The sequence below is a fragment of the Neophocaena asiaeorientalis genome, unplaced genomic scaffold, assembly GCF_003031525.2.
Source record: "Neophocaena asiaeorientalis asiaeorientalis breed wild unplaced genomic scaffold, Neophocaena_asiaeorientalis_V1.1 scaffold118, whole genome shotgun sequence".
Classification (NCBI taxonomy): Eukaryota; Metazoa; Chordata; class Mammalia; order Artiodactyla; family Phocoenidae; genus Neophocaena; species Neophocaena asiaeorientalis.
This window is the reverse complement of record NW_020175528.1, coordinates 8,873,038-8,894,044: the sequence shown is the minus strand read 5'-3', so window position 1 is coordinate 8,894,044 and position 21,007 is coordinate 8,873,038. Positions and strand designations below refer to the sequence as shown.

Below are 21,007 nucleotides of genomic sequence, written 5' to 3'. Positions count from 1 at the left end.
GTTCGGAGCTTACAAAATAAATAAAGCCTTCAAAATAAATTCTTATTTGAGGGTACTTAAATCTGGCGTGCTAAATATCACGTTTTGTAGCTTAAAGTTGTAACTAGGTATTGTTAGGCTTTTCGAAAGGAAAGAGGGCATTGTATTGTAGCATATTGTTGGAAGAACAAAAGGAGCATTTAGACATGATCTTTGCCCTCCTGGAATTTACACAATGAATGGTAGAAGCACAGTTATAAACACTCCAGCGCCTCCAACAATAACTGTTGACTTTTTATTTGCAATCAGAGAATCCTGGCAATGAACAACTAAGTTTTCCCTGGGTTTACGAGAACTGAACTGAAGTGGAAAATGTTATTTGCTTTAACGAAATAATTTCGTCTTGTGCAACAAAAAATTCTGTCAATCAAGCAAATAAAGGGAGAAAGGCTTATTTATAAAGTTTCTGGCTTCTGATTTCATTCCGTTGCTTCTCAGGCTCCAAGAGGAAAAAAAAATGAAGACTTCCTTGCTCTGTATTTTTCTAATTTTATGTAGTACCTCAGCCTGGGCGAAAGATAAACATTATTACATTGGAATTATTGAAACAACTTGGGACTATGCCTCTGACCATGGGGAAAAGAAACTTATTTCAGTTGACACGTAAGTCACTATTTTTTCTTGATTATAGACCAAGTTTATAAATTATTGATTTAAAAAATAAAGCCAATAAGATGAAATATTTCTTTAATTTGTATATACAAAAACTGCAAAATATGGACTTGAAACATTAGACACTTTAATAAATCTCTAATTCCTGGGATTTTGTTTGTTTTTTGAGAGGCTGCCTTACTCCTTTCCACTTGGTATGAGGAACTGTGTGGGCTTCTTATTACCCCCTCTGGTTCTTACCACATCTCCCATCAGGGTTCAGTCTTTCTGTCTGTTTATGCAGAAGTTCTTTCATCTAAGGAATGACTGTATAAAATTTTATATTTCCTATACCGTTTACTGATTCCTAGTGGTAAAAATAAAAGGTTTTTTAATCCTTCAAAGAATCATTTATAGAAATCAAATACAATTTTAATATGATTTTGCCTAATACTCGTTGGGTGACTCTGGACTGTTAATTACATTCATCTTTCTCAGACTCAGCATCCTAACCTGTAAAATGAAGACAATGAGAATACTTCAGGGGGTTGTTTAAAGAGTGGGTGCACGTAGAGCTCTTCGTACAGTCCTTGGCACATAATACATGTGCAAAAAAATGTGAGATAGTTATTATAATGCCTCCTCAAAAAGTTCTATGTAAATTAAAGGTTTTCTTGTTTCAGTTGAAAGGTCCCTTATTTCCAGAAACATCCACCACATGAAAAACCAGGGGTATAGTTTTCCTTGAAGTTTTTTGTGATAGAAGTTTATCTATACAGAGGTCATCACTTTTAATAATGTTAGTTAAACATTTAACACCAAATTGAAATTTGTTATTCAAAACCATATTCACAACATTTAAAGATGTATTTTAGTGGTGAAAATATATTTTAAAGGTGATAAATGTATCTTAATAGTGATACTTAAAAATGTATGTTAATGGTGACAAATGAAACCAATGACCATTAACTGCTGAGATTGTATCTTTAAAAATTGGCTATAAAGTATGCCAAATTTCATAACATTGACTCTGTTGATGGGTATACACTATTCTCATTAATTTTATGTACATTTGAAATTCTTCAAAGCTGATAATAATACCTAATTGTTAAGTTATTAATTCAGTAATATGCAGTGAGGAAAGTTTCTGACCTAAAGATAACTAATTGTAAATAAAACTAGTATATCTAACAATTATTTTTTTAAGCCTGGTTTTGAGCTACTGTTCTCTTCTTAGGGACATGACATATTTTTATAGCTTCATAAGGATGATTATTTTGTATGCATTCAGCACTTTCCCTAGCTAAACATAATATAAATTATGCCTTTTTTAATAGGGAAACTAGACACATTTTTTAAAAGGTCAGACATATTAGGGGGAAAAAAGTACTGTCCTACTCCACGCCCTCACCCACCATCCTTCTGCCATTATTCATGGTCAAAAATCAAATAAAATCAGTTTTACTGGGCATCAACTAAGTGCAAGACATTGCCCCAAGCACACTTTAGTAAAGTCTTCTCTAATTCTAGAAATTTAGAAGAGAAAAAGGTTTTGTTAAGAATTATTTTGCAGGGAGGGGAGAGATTTCCTTTATTTTTAAATACTCTAAGGATTTTCCTGGCAGTCCAGTGGTTAAGATTGGAAACCCTCCTGCTTCCAATGCAGGGGGCATGGGTTCAATCCCTGGTTGGGGAACTAAGATCCCACATGCTGCACAGCACAATCAAAAAAAAAAAAGATTAAATACTCTAATGTCCTGCGTGTGCTGGAGAGGTTATACAGCATTGGCTTGATCATCTTCTTTTGCTTCAGCAACAGCCTAGAGTTGTGCAAACTCTAGACGACAATGCTCACTCTGTCTGTGAAATTTTTAATACATCTAAACAGCAAATATTGAATAAGCCTTTAGCAATTTTGCCAGTACTATGCTAACCTTTTTGTATAGATGAGCTTAGATAGCATAGTATAGCATAGTATAGATGAGTTTAGATAGCATAGTATAGATGAGTTTTGCTTCCTCTTTTTCTCAGATTTGCAGAATGTCCAGCTGTTTAATCCATTCAGCCTTCTATAACAAAATACACCAGACTGGGTAGCTAATCAACAACAGAAATTAACTTCTCACAGTTCAAGAGGTTGAGAAGTCCAAGGTGCCAATATGGTCATCGTTCTTCCGAGTTCATAGCCTTTTTACTGTGTCCTCACTTGGTGGAAGGGACTAAGGATCTCTTTGGAGCCTCTTTTATAAGGCATCTACCCTGTTCATGAGAGCTCCTCCCTCATGACCTAAGCACATCCAAAGGCCTCACCTCCTAATACAATCACATTAGGGATTAGGATTTCAACATATGAATTGGTGGGGGGTAGGACATAAATATGGCAAAGACTGATGTGATATCACCAGGCATGATTACTGACACTCAGTTGTGTGAAGGCTAAAAAGGAGTGGAGATAAATAGGCTGAGAAACAGGTTGAAAGAGTGCAAGATAGTTGTTAGGCAGAGAATTAGGTTTAAGCTGATGTTGACCTTGAAGGTCTGGAACAATGAAGACGAAAGTATGTATTGAGATGGCAGAAACTCCATCTGTTTCATGCACTAGTGATCACTAGTACCTAGAACATAGGACACACTAAATAAATATAATTTTGAGTAAATGAAAGTGAATGAATAAAAGTATATAGGAAGCTAGACAAAATTATAGGCTGTGTTGTAAAAATTTTCCCTTGCTCCTAGTATGGACAGATTCACACCATAAATAAATAAATGAAATAAATCAGAAGATACAACGAAATAAGAAAAGTCAGTTTATGGAGTTATATGTGGGATAGTGGAACTGAAAACACTGGCAGATATAAAAGAGAAAATGTATGGATGTCTTTTAACTAGGAAAATAGAGTTTACTTTTTTTTGTCATATCAGTAATATTTATTTCTAATGGGGTGAGGTAGAAAGTAATTTCCTTATGCTCAGCACTGTCATTTACTTAGGTCTGTGCCTTATCTGTCATTTCAACAAATCAATAAGTAAAGGTCTATAAAATATAGTTCCTGCTCCTAAGTTATTTGTACTTAAATGAGAATAAAAGACATACAAATGCAATACAAATTAGCAAATGCAATACTTTGTTCTGGGCCCATGGTAGACACTAATTAAATATGTGTTGGCTACATAGTAGCAATAAGTAGCAATACTCCTCTTATCTTCAGGTTACTTTTTTTCCTGGTGACATATAGGATGCTAGAAATAAGTGAAAAAAATCCTTAAACACAAGAAGAGCCATCACAAAACCCTTTTACACTAACTTCATAGGCTCTCACTCAGGCTTGGTGACTTAATTAACAAACAGTTCTTACAAACATTGTTACCAACTTTCCAGCCCACTGTAGGTTTGAGAAATAAATCAGAAATATTATAGTGAAGATGTCATCATAAGCAGACCCAATGACCAGAAGAAATGATAGCTCAAATTTTACCCAAAGAAATAGAGAACAAACCAAGAACATTCCACACTATGGTATAATCATAAGTATTATAATATTGAGTGATCAGGATACCATAAATATACAATAAATGTTAATGTTTACTATCATTATCAGAAAAGAAGTTGATTTTTTTCCCAGTACACCCTGTTTAAGAAAACAAGGAAGCAAACAAAACATTTTTAAAGAAAAAACTTGCACCGAAGCCATTCATTTTACCCCTTCAAAAATGGTCTTAAAATTTAAAATAATTCTTAAAGAGGTATAATTATGAGCTAAAGTTATCTGGAAAAGTCACTTACGATGACTCATATTCCAAGGTTGCCAAATAAAAAATAGTAAGCAAAATCTAGTGTGGTATAAACACTTCATATAGGACAGCCTGTGTGCAGGAACTAATGAAGTAACTACACCATTTTATACATTTCAGGCTCTACAATTTATTATCACAGCTGCTATTTTCCCCAAGAACATATCCAAAAGAGGGCTGACACCTAGGTACCATTTTCATGCTGTGTTAATGAAGCCAGGCCAGTGAGAACCTATAATTCACTTGAATTTGTGCTATGCATACCCAGGTTAAGTCTTTGCCTGCCAGTTAATTTTTGACTGTTTTCTTTGTGATTCCTGTGTGTAGTAGGCAGAATTTTTTTAATGACCCGCAAAGATATCCTACCCTAAAACCCCAGAACCCATGAATATGATAAGATATCACTCCCACGATTTATGTTATATTCAGTGATACAGTTGACTTTAAACTAAGGACATGATCTGGGTGGGTCTAGTCCAAAGCAGAGAATTCTCTAGTAGAAGAAAAGGAAGTCAGAGAGATTCAAAGAGGTTTGAGGGGGATTCAATAAACTGTTGCTGACTTGAAGATGGAAGAAGCCACTGGGAAGGAATATGGGTGGTCTTAAAGAACTGGGAGAGGTCCTCATCTGGTAGTTAGCAAGGAAGCAGGAATTTCAGTCCTACAACCATAATGAACTCAATTCTGCCAATAACCTGAGTGAGATTGGCAGTAGACTTCTCCACAGATCCTCCAGACGAGTACTCAGCCCAGCCAACATCTTGATGCCAGCTGTGATAACCTGAGCAGAGAACCCAGTCATGCCATGCCAGACTTCTGATCCGAGGAACTGTGAAATAATAAATAGGTGCTGTTTTAAGCTGCTTTATGATCATTTGTTACACAGCAAGAGAAAACTAATATACTGTGTCTCAATTAATGAAGCTAAGAATCCAGAAACTTTTCACGTGTGTTACCCACATTTTAGTAACCATGGCTAAACATAAACCAAGGCCCCCTTGAGTGCACTCTGAATTTATGGATGGGAGTAGCATTATTATTATCTTACTAAGGCAGTGTAAAAAATGTTTTAATTCCTCTACCATTAAAAACTCACTTCTGGGTCTGAATCTACCAGAAATTAGAGGAATTGCTATAGGATTATAGGAATTGGGGGCGCTAAAAAGGAAGGATGTGTTTACTGAGAGGGGGACATATCTATTGTAATGAATAGAAGAGAACATGTTACAGTTGCCAACAGAAAGAACTATGATTAATGTGAATTACTTGTTTGGGTCAAAGAACAACCATAATAGATTTTTTTTTGACTGGATATCTGACTGGCAAACTTCCTGCAAGCTTCCAGTAACTGACGCTTTGTCCCCAAAGCCAAGCTCTTAAAGTTAAATAGACATTCCCTAATGACAGTTTGATGTTTCTTTGGAGACAGAGCATAAGCAAACAGGCCTCCCCCAAGCTATCACATGATGTGAAATATTTCCCAATTTGGTTAAGATTTAATTTTGTTTCAGAAAAAAAGACAAGATGGGAAACACATTTTGCATATTGCTATGTGTATAAAAGGAATTCCAAATGTTAAAAATACTGGGTAGATTATAATTTCAGATCAATTATTTTTTTAAGTAATTTTCACACCCCTCCCCCAAAAATCTTTGTATACAAAAAAACGAATCCCAAAACTTAGACAATGCTCCTCCTATTTCAGGAAATGATTAATACAGGAGAATTTCAATATAATGAAAGCATTTTGACAAAGTCTGCTACCGTTTATTGAAAAGGGATGTGACATGTTTCTTAATGCTTTAGAGGCACATTTAGGAAATATAAATACACACTATAAATGAAGTCTTAAGAATTTGAGGGCTATTTTAAAACTCTGGCTTTATTTAAGATATGGATCAACAGAGCATGGTAGAACACAGACTAGAATCTCTATTTAAATATCATTGGGACCAATCCCCTAGCAATAAGAGTGTGTACAGACACTGGAGAAAATTTACCTCGAGGCTTAGACGGACCTGTGTGAGACTGAGTTGTCCAGGTTCCTCTGGTGTGACCCAAGAGTAATTCCATCCTTGCACCGTAAGCTTTGCAGCTGCCGCTGCGTGCCTGACTGAACTGCCCTCTTCCTGACCTCCTCTCAGCAGTGTGGACTGGAGGAATCTGCCTTTAATCTCAGTGGCCTTCAGTGCCTCAGAATTTTCCTGTTGGTAAAACATCTATTTATTAAGAATACTCCTGTCCGTGCTAATGCTGCTGTTTCCAGGGAAGAATGTTTTCCCATGTATTTTGATGTCCTCGAAGTCTCTCAGAGCCTTTCTTAATTTTTTTCTGTTTGGTTCTAACAAAATGGAAACTGCAATAAACAATTAGAAAATGAAAACAAATATGAGAAATAAAGGCTTAAGAATGGATTTGCCATCCTGGGTACAAAAAAAGTCACTTCTTTATTTTTCTAACTTCCAGCTTGGCCCTTCTCCCACCATGATAGGGGAAGGGAACCCCATCTCATTCATCTTTCAGTGAACAAGTTGAGAATCCTGGGGTTTAAAAAATCCAGGATTTAAAAAATTGGGGTCCCTAGTGTGACAACTATGAGATGCTCATTGTTGAAACCCCCTGGTCAGTTCAGAACACGGGGGCTCTACTGTCTCCAAAGCCTGTTCCCAATGCCCAAACGCAGCCACCAGGACCACTGCCAAGCGGCCCTGCTCACTGGTCCCAGCACTCAGGCTCAATCTGGTGCCTCCATGCTGCCATGCCAGCAGACGTTTGACCACGACCAGGGTATGGCCTGGAAACAGAACCTGCCACCTTTCTGTCTCATGTCCTCCAGGAATCCCACTGCCTATGGGACTGGGCCACTTTCTTCCCCTTCCCCTTGCAGCCTCCCCTACTCAGGTTGCCCATGAATGCAGAGCGACATCAGAACACACAGGGGTATTTGTTAGCAAATGCAGATGCCTGACCCTCACACCAACAGCACAGAAGCAGAATCAGTGGGGCTGGGGCCTAGGAGCTTGTATTTTATCAAGGTCCTCAGTAGATTCCTGTGCACATGAAAACTTAAGAAACATTAGGCCTGAGCCCTAGATTTTTAAAAAAACAGATCTTTAAACTTGGACCTTGCAACAGAGAAAGTCCAGAGCTCCCAGACAAGCCCTGCCCTCATCTTGAAGAGAGAATGGAAAAGTACCCCTCACTCTTTCTGATGAGCTTCCTGCTAAGGAAACAAGACAAAGTTTATTTCTCCTCAGTCACGTTATCTGGCCTCATATGGGTTGAATGGAAAATGGTAAGGTGTCAAAGGTCACGGAGATCAAAGTACGCAAAACGCAGGCGCGCGCGCGCGCGCACACACACACACACACGAACAAACACAAACCCCAGACCATCAGCTGGGGTTAGCAGTTTTTATTCTAGTGGAGGAAACCTCGGTTGTAGAAGGGCTTGCCAAAGCCCAGGTTTTAAGTGGGTTCCCCTGAATGGCTAGATGGCATTGCCCACAAATAGATCCCACTGAACTCTCTGGGCTTGCATTAAGGACAATAACTTAAGAATCAGTTCAAAAGTTTGAATGTCAAACTTGCTTTCTTTTCTTTTCTTTTTTTTCCTGGGTACTATTCAATTTGCTGATATTTTTAGGAAAGTTTTAAGCAACTATTAATCAGCCACTAACCTGAATATAAACAGTCAACGTTCAAGTATTTTTGCTAGCAAGGGATTAAAAAACCACAGGGGTAATTCAAATGCAAAGATAAGTTTAAGACCCACACACATTGATGATCAATTCCAACTTTGATTTAGTTTTTCTAAAAGAAATTAGAAAGATGGAATTACTTTAGCATTATTAGTTTTACTTTAGGAAAAAAATATGCACTCACTTTCACATCTCACATATCCAGATTGAATGCTTATAAACTCAGATTTTTCCAGTGGTTGAAAGAGGTATGCCATAAGTGAGAAATGCCTTCATTAACTGCTTTATTTTAATATTTCACTTTAATTTTGTATTCTATCCCACAATGCCTCTGTGTTTTACCATGAAAATCTTACAGGAAATACTCTGGTAAGATGCATTACATTTTTATGGCGCATCCACGCATGGTGGTCTGCCATATAGCTGATGTGTGACACCTCACATAATTAAAATAACAGGGCTAAATGCCAGCTCTCCTCTTCATTTTTTGGAGGCATCCCTACAACAACTGGCAAACATTTAATGTGATACGGTCATTCATTTCTCTTTCATCATAATGTTATCCCCAGAAGTGATGGCTTCTAATAGAGTTGTTTTCTTTTCCTTTGCAGGGAACATTCCAATATCTATCTTCAAAATGGCTCCAATAGAATTGGAAAAGTCTACAAGAAGGCCGTGTATCTTCAGTACACAGATGAAACCTTTGGGACGATTATAGAGAAACCTGTCTGGCTGGGGTTTTTAGGCCCTATTATCAAAGCTGAAACTGGAGATAGAGTTTATGTACATTTAAAAAACTTTGCCTCTAGGCCTTATACTTTTCATGCACATGGAATGACTTACTATAAGGAACATGAGGGTAAGTTCAGCTCATATGCTAGCTGGAATTTCCTCTTCCTTTTCAGTAGGAACGCTTTTTTTTTTTTTTTTTTTCTCCGCGTCTTACTCTTCTGCCATCTTCAAGGTCCCCCCAGTAGGAACGCTTTTTAATTTCTGACATTATGGACTTTCCTCCTGGATAAGACCTGTACTATGTTGTTTAGCTCTAAACTACTTTATGAATAAGTATTTTGGTTCATCCTAATAATGCTGTGTTTCTCTGGGTTATACTTGTTTTGTGTGAAGTGTGAATGTGATAGAATTTCTGTGTGGACTCATGTAGTGAGAGTCAGTGAGAGCTGGGACTTCCTTCCCAGTGCCCAACCCCTTTCCAGACACATGGTCAAAATAAGAGAAATGGGCAGTGTGCATTAAAGCCTGGAAAAGACAAAAATCCAGAAGGAGGAAACAGGAAAGAAGAAACAAGAAATCCCCAAGATGAGGATTATCTTATCTCTGAAGTTCCTACATGTGAACGTACTGTAGCCATTGTCACCTTCCATCCTAACTCTGGATAAACTCTGTCCCAGCTAAGGCAGCGTGAGTAGTCTCATACAGTAGCCAAGTAGTGCAGGTGGCTGGGTGGTCCCAGAGTCACATCTGAGACGCAGTTAACCAAAAGGTCATTTGAATGTAGGACTTGTAATCCTTAAAGATGGTACAGGAAGACAAATATTAGATTTGGTGCTTGTGATCTCATTCTTAGTACATGATGATGATGGTGATGATGATGAAGGGAGATGGTGTTTTGTTGTGATTAAGAACAAGAGCTTCAAAATTAATAGACCGATGTTTGAGTGCAGCATTGCCTTTTATTGACTGAATGACCTTGGACAAGTTAACTTAAATTCTCTGTGCTACGGTTTTCTCATCTATAAAATAGGGACAATGAGAGTACACCATAATAGCTCAATAAATGTCAGCTATTATCATAGGCAAAAATGCTGAGACCACGTTCATTGAAATTATAAGGATCAAGTTTGGAAATTAGGATAAAATTAGTTTTAATGAATTATTGGTTTTCTATTTAAAAGAGGTATTGCTTTACAGGGTGAATGTTTGGATCGTCTATATTTTTAAATTTGTTTTTCTAAACCAAACAATTACATTCATAGCATAAAAGCTGACTGCCTTCTTATTTATTTTTTACAATTTCATGGTATATTACGGTTTTAATCATTTTTAAGGTATGATCATTGTATTGTGGATATGTTAGAAGAAAAAAGAGTTCTTTTAGAGATACTCAATTATTTATGAATGAAATGATATGATGTCAGGGATTTGCTTTAGAATAATTCACTGATGATGACTAATTCACTGTTAAGCGTGGGTGAGGGTATAGATGAAACAAGATCGGCCGTGAGTTGATCATTGCTAAAGCTGGGTTGTTGGGCACATGGAAGTTCATTATATTATTCTCTCAGCTTTTGCGTATGTTTGGAAATTTACAAAATTAAACAATCCCATGTTTACTTCACAGGCAAAAATCTGATATCATACAAGAAGCTTCAAGTGATAGGAGAAAGTAGCCATTTTGCTCTTACTTCCATACCATAACCCCAGGGCAAAAGTGGTTCTTTAAATTGCAAACCAACAGTCATTATGCTGCTGACATATCTATTACTGCTCCTTGAAGGCTCAGCCAAGTATAAAAAATGATAACATTTTCTGTGAAACTTCCACACCCTGTAGCCATTTGCCTTTTATTCTTCTGTGCTCAAATAGAACACCACTGCGTTCCCAAGGGGATACACACTAGATGTTGAATAAATGTTTGCTGAATGAATTAATAGACCATCTATTTTCTCATTTAAGCTCAAACACATTCAATTTGTAATTTCATTGCGTGTCGTTTCCTAGGGGCCATCTACCCTGACAACACCACAGATTTTCAAAAAGCAGACGACAAAGTGCGGCCAGGTGAACAGTGTATGTACATATTGCATGCCAACCCAGAACAAGGTCCTGGTGAGGAAGACAGCAATTGTGTGACCAGGATTTACCATTCCCACATTGATGCTCCAAGAGATATCGCCGCAGGACTCATTGGGCCTTTAATACACTGTAAAAAAGGTACATTTTCTCATTATTATTCACAATAAATGACCAAAGACAGTAGAGAGGGAGGTTTGTTTTTTAAATATACTTTAAGTCTTATGTGTTATGATTGAGTAGGTAAGGTAGAGAGGCAGTGAGTCTAGAAAAAAAGGAAAGGAAGAGCAGGGAAGGGTAAGGAGGAAAATGGGTACATGGAACAACATTCAGGTTACTGAACGTAAATTCCCAAAATGTTTCCAAGTCTATAAAACCGAAGTGACTGGTTTAGATTTCTGGTTTATTAGGAAAATAAATACAAAAAAAATTTTAAACTATAAATCACATGCTAAAATTCATGCTAAAAATTAAGTTCTACTGAAAGTAATTTTCACTTCAGATTCTCTGCGGATAAAGAAGAAGAAAAAAATATTGACAAAGAATTTGTGGTGATGTTTTCTGTTGTGGATGAAAATCTCAGCTGGTACCTAGAAGACAACATTAAGACCTACTGCTCTGAACCAGAGGAGGTTGACAAAGACAATGAAGACTTCCAGGAGAGTAACAGAATGCATTGTAAGATTACATAAGATCTGTTAACTTCATCTTATTTTTCTCAGTCCATTAATTCTGCTACTCTTATTCCCTCACATGAATAAGTAGCGTGTTTCTAATCTATGCCCTTGGTAACAAAGCATATTGGATGTGCAACTTGATATTCAGCTAAACAGGTCCAATCAAAACTCTGAGCCAGGTAAAGCTGGATACATCAAATTGTTTCCAAACCATTATCAATTATGGTTAAATGTATATGCATGTTATATTTGTATATTTTTTATTCTCCCAACTCATTTTAAAAATTATTTGAGGCAGCCTAAAATTGTTAAATTATATTGTAAAGTATTGCACTATAATTAAGAAAATAGTTCAAACCACTAGTTCTAAAAGGTATTTCTTTTACATACATATTGTTCTTCACCACCCGTGCCCCTCCGAAACTTGCATCATTTTTTCCTATATTTTAGTTCACTTTATTTCTTCTAAAAATGTTTTCTTTACTGCCTGGGCTTCTCCTTGATTCTCAGACACAAAATAATGGGGTTAGTAAGATAGTCCATCACTCAGAATGTTTAGCTTCTTAAAAATAACCCTTACTCAGAAACTGAGGACACAAAAATAACTGTACTATCAAAGAAGAAAAATTAACTAATTAACAAAGTATGGATTTTTATTTCCAACTTTTGCTTATTTCTGGCTGAAAGATCCTCTTTCCATATTTTAATCCAGCGTCTGTTATGTGCTAACCAAAATAGGTGTTAGAGACTCAAACTTCTAGTCTGGCTAAGTCTGGTTTGGTATCCCCGTTGCATCTGGTTACCTCTCAATACTTCCCAGAACTGATTTCTATCTTAACTCTAGGACCTCTCAGTTTGAGCAGTGGCCCTTAGTTTCTTTGAAGAATCAGGCTATCCTGCTTTTGACCTCTTAGGTCTTTGTGGCTCTGGTCACTTGTTCCTACTGTCCTTTCCCTGCATTTCTTCTTTCCTCCTTCACATGTCTTCCAATTTTGTCTTTCAACCTTTAAAAAAAAAAAAGCTTCCCTTGTGTTCTTATTACAAAAGCAATTCACATTCACTGTAGAAAATTGGAAAAGTTCTGATAAACAATAACAAAAAACACTGACATCATCCATACCACCACCAACAACATGATACATGATTGATTCCTAAATAAACTTCAGTGTTTTTTCTATTTACTGTATGTGTGCACATTTATATATATGTATGTATATATGTACACATTTGTATTTACAAATATACACATGAACATACCAAGGTGTAGAGTTTATAACAAAGAGAGCAAATAGATTTCATCTTCAGTGTTGTGTTCATGTGCTAATATTGTGTTGACAAAAATCTTGAGGCTGAATTCAGGTCCAAAATGAAAGAGTACTGTGATTGATTGACAATGTCTGATGTGGGTACAGGAGGGAAGAATAGCAGCATGTGTGCCAGGTATTTTCAATCCCAAACTGATTTTATTTAGAGGTAACTATCAATATCCCAGTCACTAATGTCTGTTAGTCACAGTCTCTGCTCTTGACTTACAGCTGTGAATGGATATGCTTTTGGAAGTCTCCCAGGACTCTCCATGTGTGCTGAGGACAGAGTAAAATGGTATCTTTTTGGTATGGGTAATGAAGTTGATGTGCATGCAGCTTTCTTCCATGGGCAAACGTTGACTAATAAGAACTACCGTGTTGATACAATCAATCTCTTTCCTGCTACCCTCTTTGATGCTTTTATGGTGGCCCAGAACCCTGGAGAATGGATGCTTAGCTGTCAGAATCTAAACCACCTGAAAGGTAAGGCATCTTTACCTGAAATTAGCTGTCAGTTGAGAAAAGAGTCATATCTCAGTTACGCTATTAATGGGGTGATGATTGGAAATCAGAATCTAAAAGCTAAACAACTTTGGAATGATCTGAGCTTTGAACTGGTAACTTAATTTTATTCCTCTGACAGTATGCATCATAATGTAATTTTTTAAAAAGACTGAAAGACTGGAGCATTTATAAAGTAATTAAAAATGGAAAATATGTTAATTTTTGGAAAAGAAAAAATTGGCCCTGATGTATAGTCCTACCCTAAAAGTATAATACTGCATACAGCTTCCCAGATTTGTAAAATACACAATATTTTAAACACCAGAAGATTTGTATATTGTGCTGAAAAGTAGCTTGTTGTGTTTTTCTTGACTTGTTCTATTAAGTATAACCAACTTTGTCCTTTGAGTCCAGCTATTCCTCAGTTTAACAGGCTAAATCTCTCCTCCATCTCTTTAATATAAGGTAATAAAATACCCCCAGTTGTTGAAAAATATTAGTTTGCAGTATTGGTCTTCTGAAGAAAGTAGGTTGAATCTGGGTCTCTGAGTATGTTACTTTGACTTTCAAACATGATCTTATTCATCAAATGTGATCATGGCGGCAGAAGGCACAGCACAGCAGGTGCATACCCATTTTATCTAAGAGAACGATACTAATACGTGTTCATTCTATTCCTCCCCCTCCACTCCACCATATCCCCTAAAATAGGGCAGAGCATCTCTTCATCACTTATCTATTTTTTCTCATGACAGCATTATTTATTTCAATGCTGACTCAATGATAAAATAAAACAGCGAGCAAATTCCCTGGCAGTCTGGTGGTTAGGACTCTGCATTTTCATTGCCAAGGGTGCAGATTCAATTCCTGGTCCAGGAACTAAGATTCCACAAGCCACGTGGCATGGCCCCCCCAGAAAAGTGAAATTAAATGGTGAAATTCATTTCTCCCCACACCACTTATCTATTAATGTGTCTTTTCTTTTTCTTTCTCATCAAAAGACTTCCCAAGCGAAACCCCACAGAAACTGGTTCCACATTTTTGAAAACACTAGTAGTATCACTTCTCTGTGCCATCTAGAGAATTGATTTTCACTGCTTGAATTTTCCATGAGTGATTTATATAGAACTGGTTACTCTAGTTTATAGTATTGTTTCTAGCTATCTATTTCTTCAGTTTCCATCTGTCATTTCACCAGCAGCATTTACAAGGCAATAGGAGAGACAAACATTGGCTTCATTAACCAGTGTCTCCTCCTGTGTGGCTTTTAGCTGGTTTGCAGGCCTTTTTCTGGGTACAAGACTGTAAGAAGCCTTCATCTGAGAACGATATCCATGGCAAACATGTTAGACACTACTACATCGCTGCTGAGGAAATCATCTGGAACTATGCACCCTCCGGCATAGACACCTTCACCAAAGAAAACTTAACAGCACCTGGGAGGTAATTCAGAAAAAAAGATATTATTTCAAAATATGCCTTCCCCCCAAAAAAATCATAAAAGGCTGATTCAGTGATTAAAATTTTAATTGGTACCTGAAATTGAGTAACTGGACTGCTAAATATTTATTAAGGTTTGGTAGTGAGTCCAAGTTTGAGAAATAGGACTTCTGAGTCCATGAAAAAGAATAGATTTAAAAGTTTTCAAATGCTCAACAAAACTCTCAGAAAACATTGAATACAATTAGATCACTTCATTTGCTTTCCATTTCTGAAAACATAGCATTGTAAAATCCAGCAGCATTAAGTACATTCACAAGGTTGTATAATCACCAGCATGGTCCATCCCCAGAACTTTTTCATCGTTCCAAGCAGAAATGCTGTGTCCACTAAACAAAAACTCCCCATCCCCTGGTAACTTCTATTCTACTTTCTGTCTCTATGAATTTGCCTATTCTAGGCACCTTATGCAAGTAGAATCATGTAGTATTTGTCCTTTTTCGTTTGGCTTATTTTATTTAGCATAATGTTTTCAAGGTTCATCCATGTTGTAGCATGTATCAGAATTTCATTCCTTTTTAAGGCTGAATAATATTCCACTATTCATATACCATGTTTTATTTATCCATCTATCTGTTGATGGACATCTGGGTTGCTTCTACCTTTCGGCTGTTGTGTATAATGCCACTATGAACACTGGAGTACAAGTATATGTTTAGGTCTCTGCTTTCAGTTCTTTTGGGTATACATCTAGGAGTAGAATTGCTTGACATATGATAATTCTATTTTTAATTTTTTGAGGAACCACCATATGGTTTTCCACAGCAGCTTCACCATTTTACATTCCCACCAGCAATGTACAAGTGTTCTAATTTCTCTTCTAATTGCCAACTTTTATTTTCCATTTTTAAAAAAAATAGCCATCTTAACAGGTGCAAAGAGGTATCTAATTGTGGTTCTGATTTGCACTTCCCTGATGCTTAGTGATTCTGAGCATCTTTTCGTGTTCTTGTTGGCAGTTTTGGAGAAATGTCTGTTCAAGTTCTTTGCCCATTTCTTAATTGGGTTATTTGGGGGTTTTTGTTGTTGTTAAGTTATAAGAGTTCTTTTTATATGCTGGATATTAATCCCTTATCAGATAGATGTGCTTTGCAAGTATTTCCCCTTATTCTGTAGGTTTTCTTTTCATTCTCTTGACAGTGTCCTTTGATGCGTACAAGCTACCTTTGGTACATGTCTGATGACTTCCACGGCCCCCCAGCTGTTTTTCCTGCCTCAGTCTTCCTTTCCTACTGTACATTCCTCATAAAACAGCCAAAGCAATCTTTCAAAAATGTCAGTGAGATTATGCCACACCCCTGCTCCAAGTCTCTGCCCAAACATCACCTCTTTAGAGAAGCCTTGTTTGCCACGCATCTACTTGGAAAGGTTAAGTGATTCACTCAATGGCAAAAAACAGGTCAATTGCTGGGCCTGACTCTACCCAAGCCTGTGACTACTGAAGCAGAGATTTAAGTCCCCGCCACACTGACCTTCAGTTGCAATGACTCCCAAAGCTGTATCTCCAGCCCTGAAGGCTCTTATAAATTGCATTATGAACTGCTTAGTGGACACTCCACTTGGATGAGGCTCCTCCAAATCAATATGTCCATGTCTGAATCCATTGTCTTCCCCACAAATCTGAGTTTCCCTCTCTGCATGAATGGTGTCACCATCCATCCATCGCTCAAGCCCAAAGCCTGAGCACCACCCTTGATTCCCTCCCTCCTTCACTAATCCCGCCTTCTCTCCTCATCAAATGCTGCCTCATTATATCCTAAATATCTCGGAAGGTTGTTTGCTTCTCTCCAACCTCTTTGCTGATACCTCTGAAGTCATCACTACCTCTCATTGAGATTTTAAAAGCAGGTTGCTGACCCGTCTCCCTACCCTGCCTGCTATGCTCCTGCCCTAGTTTATAAGAGATGCCATGCTTGCTGTCTTCTCTGAGCCTTCCCACAGGCTGTTTCCTGTTTGCAAATACCCGCCCCATTCTCTCCACACACATATTCCATCATTTTAACTCTACTTCACCTCTAGATAATTTTAAAGAAACTCTTCCTCTGGAAAGCCTTTGGGGCCTCTCCCATCACTTTCCCCAACTCCGCGGCATGTGGGATCTTCCCGGACCAGGGCACGAACCCGTGTCCCCTGCATCGGCAGGCAGACTCTCAACCACTGCGCCACCAAGGGAGCCCTACATGTTATTATATTGATTGATTTGTAGTCTGTCTTCTGGGACAGATGTAAAGTCCATGTGGACAGGGACGGGTCCAGCTTGCTTATGGGCATGTCATCAGCATATAACAGGGTTCCTGGTGAAGAGCAGATGTTCCATACATTTGTCAAATGGGAGAAGAGATGAATGGGGTGGATTTGGCAAGTCAAATGCCTTTCTGAGGTTTCATTTTTTCATTTATAAAATGGGGAGAATGGGGAGCCGATGGCAGAGGAGTAGTACGTGGAGCTCACCTCCTCCCAGAAATACATCAAAAATACATCTACATGTGGAACGATTCTCATAGAACATCTACTGAACGCCGGCAGAAGACCTCAGACTTCTTTAAGGGCAAGAAAATCTCCACGTACCTGGGTAGGACAAAAGAAAAAAGAAAAAAAAGAGAGAGAGAGAAAGGACTTGGGACAGGACCTGTGCCCCTGGGAGGGAGCTGTGGAAGAAGAAATGTTCCTACAACCCGGCAAGTCCCCTGACTGGCGGGGAGATCAACCAGGACAGAGGGGGAGCTTCGAAGCCTTGGAGGAGAGCGCAGCAACCAGTTTGCAGAAGGTAAAATGGAGAGAAACCTGCAGGGATGGTTGGTACATCCACCCTGAGCTCCCCAGCCTGAGACACTCGTCCACCGGTGTGGGTGGGGACTGGTGGCTTTAGCTCAGGCTTTGGAGGTTAGACCTGGGGAGAGGACTGGGGTTGGCTGCACGAAGACAGCCTGAAGGCAGGGTGCCATTGTTGGGGGTTGCGCGAGGGGAGGGGCAGGACTGCCAAAGGAGCGTCTTCCCCCCACCCCCACCCCCAGCATGCGCTCTCAGGCAACAGGACGCTGCCTACGCGAGCTCCAGGGGTGGGGGCGGGCTGGGCCTCCGTCGCTGAGAGAATCGGGAGCCAATCGCTGCCTCCGTCATCACAGGGCCCGGGAGGGCACGCTGGTCACCACGTCTGCACGCCCTCTATGCAGGGGATAAGGGCCAGCACGTGCTGAGGAAAGAGGTAGAAGGCATCCTAACTAAAAGTGGCCCTCACGCCAGAAAATAGTAAAACCACACAAGCTACGCAGGGATGCTCCCGCATATAAATAACCTTCCAAGACTACGGTAGATAACTGTTTCTCCTAAACTCACAGAGTAAGAGAAATATAAGCAAATGAAGAAGCAGAGGAACCACTCCCAGTTAAAAGACCAAGAGAATTCCCCTGAAGGAACAAACAGTGAAACAGACCTCTTCAGTCTAATAGACACCGAGTTCAAAAAGGAGGTAATGAAAATCCTGAAGCAGTTAAGGAAGACTATTGACAGAAATGCAGATTACTGTAAACTGAGGAGGATAATACCAACTTTGTTGCATTGTCCTGTGAGTTTCAGACAAATGAAACCTTCTGAAGCCTAACATGCAACAAACAAGAGTTACTGTATTTTTGGACATTTCATACTTTATTTAAAAGATTCTATTGCAGGACAATTTATTAACTCTCAGGGGTTGATATGGACCCTCTTGAAATTTTTTTCACTTTGCTTGAAAAAATAAAATCTCTATGCCATGAGTCTCCACCCCTTAACTGAACATCCTTCTATAAGGTGCCTAGTACTATCTGCTCCTCTGAGGAGTATTTGGTAAATAATGGGTAATTTCTAAGCACAGGTCAGAATTTTTCTCTTCAGTTAGTATCCTATGTGACAACCTGGCTCTGTTCTGCTTTCAACTCCAGAATTAAACCTTTTTTCTTTTGGCAGTGATTCAGAGGTATTTTTTGAACATGGTTCAACAAGAATTGGAGGCTCATATAAAAAGCTGGTTTATCGTGAGTACACAGATGCCTCCTTTATGGACCAAAAGGAGAGAGGCCCTGAAGAGGAACATCTTGGCATCCTGGGTGAGTCTGTGCAGAATACATATGGCTAATGTACTCTTCCCCTGAGCTACAATCAACCTCAGGAAGAACAGAAGCTTCAGAACCTGTGGCATGATTTCTACGTATAAACTATGGACATGGAAGAGGAATCGTCAATAAAACGCAGCAGCTTTGCCAAATGTAAATTACCCATAGTAAGTCTTCAGCATTAAAAGCCAGGCTGACTTCAAATGATTACTTTTATTTTCTTCAAAGAGGTAAGGGGTTTGTGTGACTTTGTTTAAATAGATGGTAAAGCTATTAGTTTCCGCTTTTAGCCAAATGTACATTCCCTTAGAAATAAAATTCAGCTACTGATGAGACAGGTTGGGTTTGTTTTTAGAGCCTCCTGCAGGCTGCCCCCAGGCAGAGCCCAGAGACCTGTTTTGCTCAAGCACTTGGGCAGAATAGCAAGTGAGCGGATTCAGACTGTCCTCACTCTTCACCTATTAGCCGTGTTACCTTTGAAAGTACTCACCTCTCTGTGCCTGTTCCCTTTCTGTAAAATGGGAACAGTAATAACAATAGTCCCTACTTCATAAAGCTGTTGTAAGGATTAAATGAGTTAATTCACATAAACAGAAGGGCACATAAGAAGCTCTCAGTAAGTATCATTTTATATGTTACATAAAATATTTTTGTACTCTATTTCTGTGTTTTTGTTCTCTATTTAGTAATAGTATTGATTTTGGTGATGGGAAATCCACAACAGTGGTGTTACTTTTCACAGCCAAGACAATTTAACTTACCCTCTTTGGGTGGTCAAGGTTTATGGCATTCTCCTGAGTCTTTGGACAAATAACACACATCTGGTCCACAGAAAAACAGGGTGAGGAGAGTGTAGATACTCTGAACAGTATTTTATAGACGTATGAAGCTTGTGAACTAACTTGGATAAAAATGGTAACAAATTTCATTGCCTGAAGTTAATTTAGAAAGCCCCTCTCATCTTTTTCTGGCCTCCTCATGCCAAATTGATAATGGACTTTTTAAAAACCAAGCTTTCCATTTGCAGCAATGAGCATGTTGCTTCCAGTGGTTCTTGCCAGAGGACAAGGCAAAGAAAACAACTGTCTTACGCATTCTGTATGCTATATATCAGGGAGGATAATAATTCTCTCTTTGTCCCTAGGTCCTGTCATTTCGGCAGAGGTGGGAGACACCATCAGAGTCACCTTCCATAACAAAGGAACATATCCCCTCAGTATTGAACCGATTGGGGTGAGAGTCAATAAAAGCAACGAGGGCACGTACTACAATTCAAGCAGAAGTGAGTACAACACTCTGTAACCAAACAATAATGTTTAATAACCTACTGTGCTGGTCACCCCCAGGGAAATCGTCCTGCAAAAACCAAAGGCAGGAACTTCTGAGGAAACTTCTCATATACCGTTCTCAGAATCATGCCAGGAAGCGAGTAAATCTCTTCCTACCATTTCCAGTATGTTTGTGGAATTCTGTCCTACCTTAATTGGATGATTATTGACAGTGCTGCTAGTAACTGATTTGGATTGCATCAGTTATACATTTCCAGAGTTCTATTTGGGTGATTGTTAAATTTGAAAAATATTCTTGCAATTATAAGATTAGATGTACATTTTAGAATATTTAAAAAATATAAAAAGGTGTAGCCAAAAATATTATCCATAGTTCTATAGACAACCGCTATTATATTTTTGTGTGTCCTCCACTCTTTGATCTGTGTAAATAATAATTACATGTATTTGAGATCATAGAATATAAATATACTTATCACTATAATTTTATACCCAGAGTTCTTAGCACCATAAACATTTTATAAATATAATTTCAGTGATACAAAATATTCCATTACATGAAAGTATTTAGGTATTTTTGTATGTCAAGGCTGACAAATGAAGACCCTATTCTGGGTCTCAGACTTCTTGTATCCTCACGTGGAGGAAGGGGCTAGGGAACTCTGTGGGATCTGTTTTGTCTGGGCACTAATCCCACTCAGAAGGG

The 21,007-nt window shown here is 38.4% G+C and overlaps 1 protein-coding gene across 2 annotated transcripts in view; it reads left to right on the top strand.

The window, feature by feature from the left end:
* The first annotated feature begins 438 nt into the window (after window positions 1-438).
* The window catches only part of CP (ceruloplasmin), a 65,811-nt gene continuing 45,242 nt past the window's right edge, over window positions 439-21,007 (top strand). Inside the window, exons 1-8 of one of the 2 annotated variants that reach the window (XM_024769010.1) lie at window positions 439-642; window positions 8,734-8,981; window positions 10,862-11,074; window positions 11,436-11,611; window positions 13,146-13,400; window positions 14,693-14,864; window positions 18,867-19,006; window positions 20,157-20,294. In XM_024769010.1, coding sequence (XP_024624778.1) covers window positions 11,488-11,611; window positions 13,146-13,400; window positions 14,693-14,864; window positions 18,867-19,006; window positions 20,157-20,294 — 829 coding nt within the window. In that variant the 5' untranslated portion in view covers window positions 439-642; window positions 8,734-8,981; window positions 10,862-11,074; window positions 11,436-11,487. Of the gene's footprint in view, window positions 643-8,733; window positions 8,982-10,861; window positions 11,082-11,435; window positions 11,612-13,145; window positions 13,401-14,692; window positions 14,865-18,866; window positions 19,007-20,156; window positions 20,295-21,007 lie in introns of both variants that reach the window. The other variant, XM_024769011.1, reaches the window with a different exon arrangement.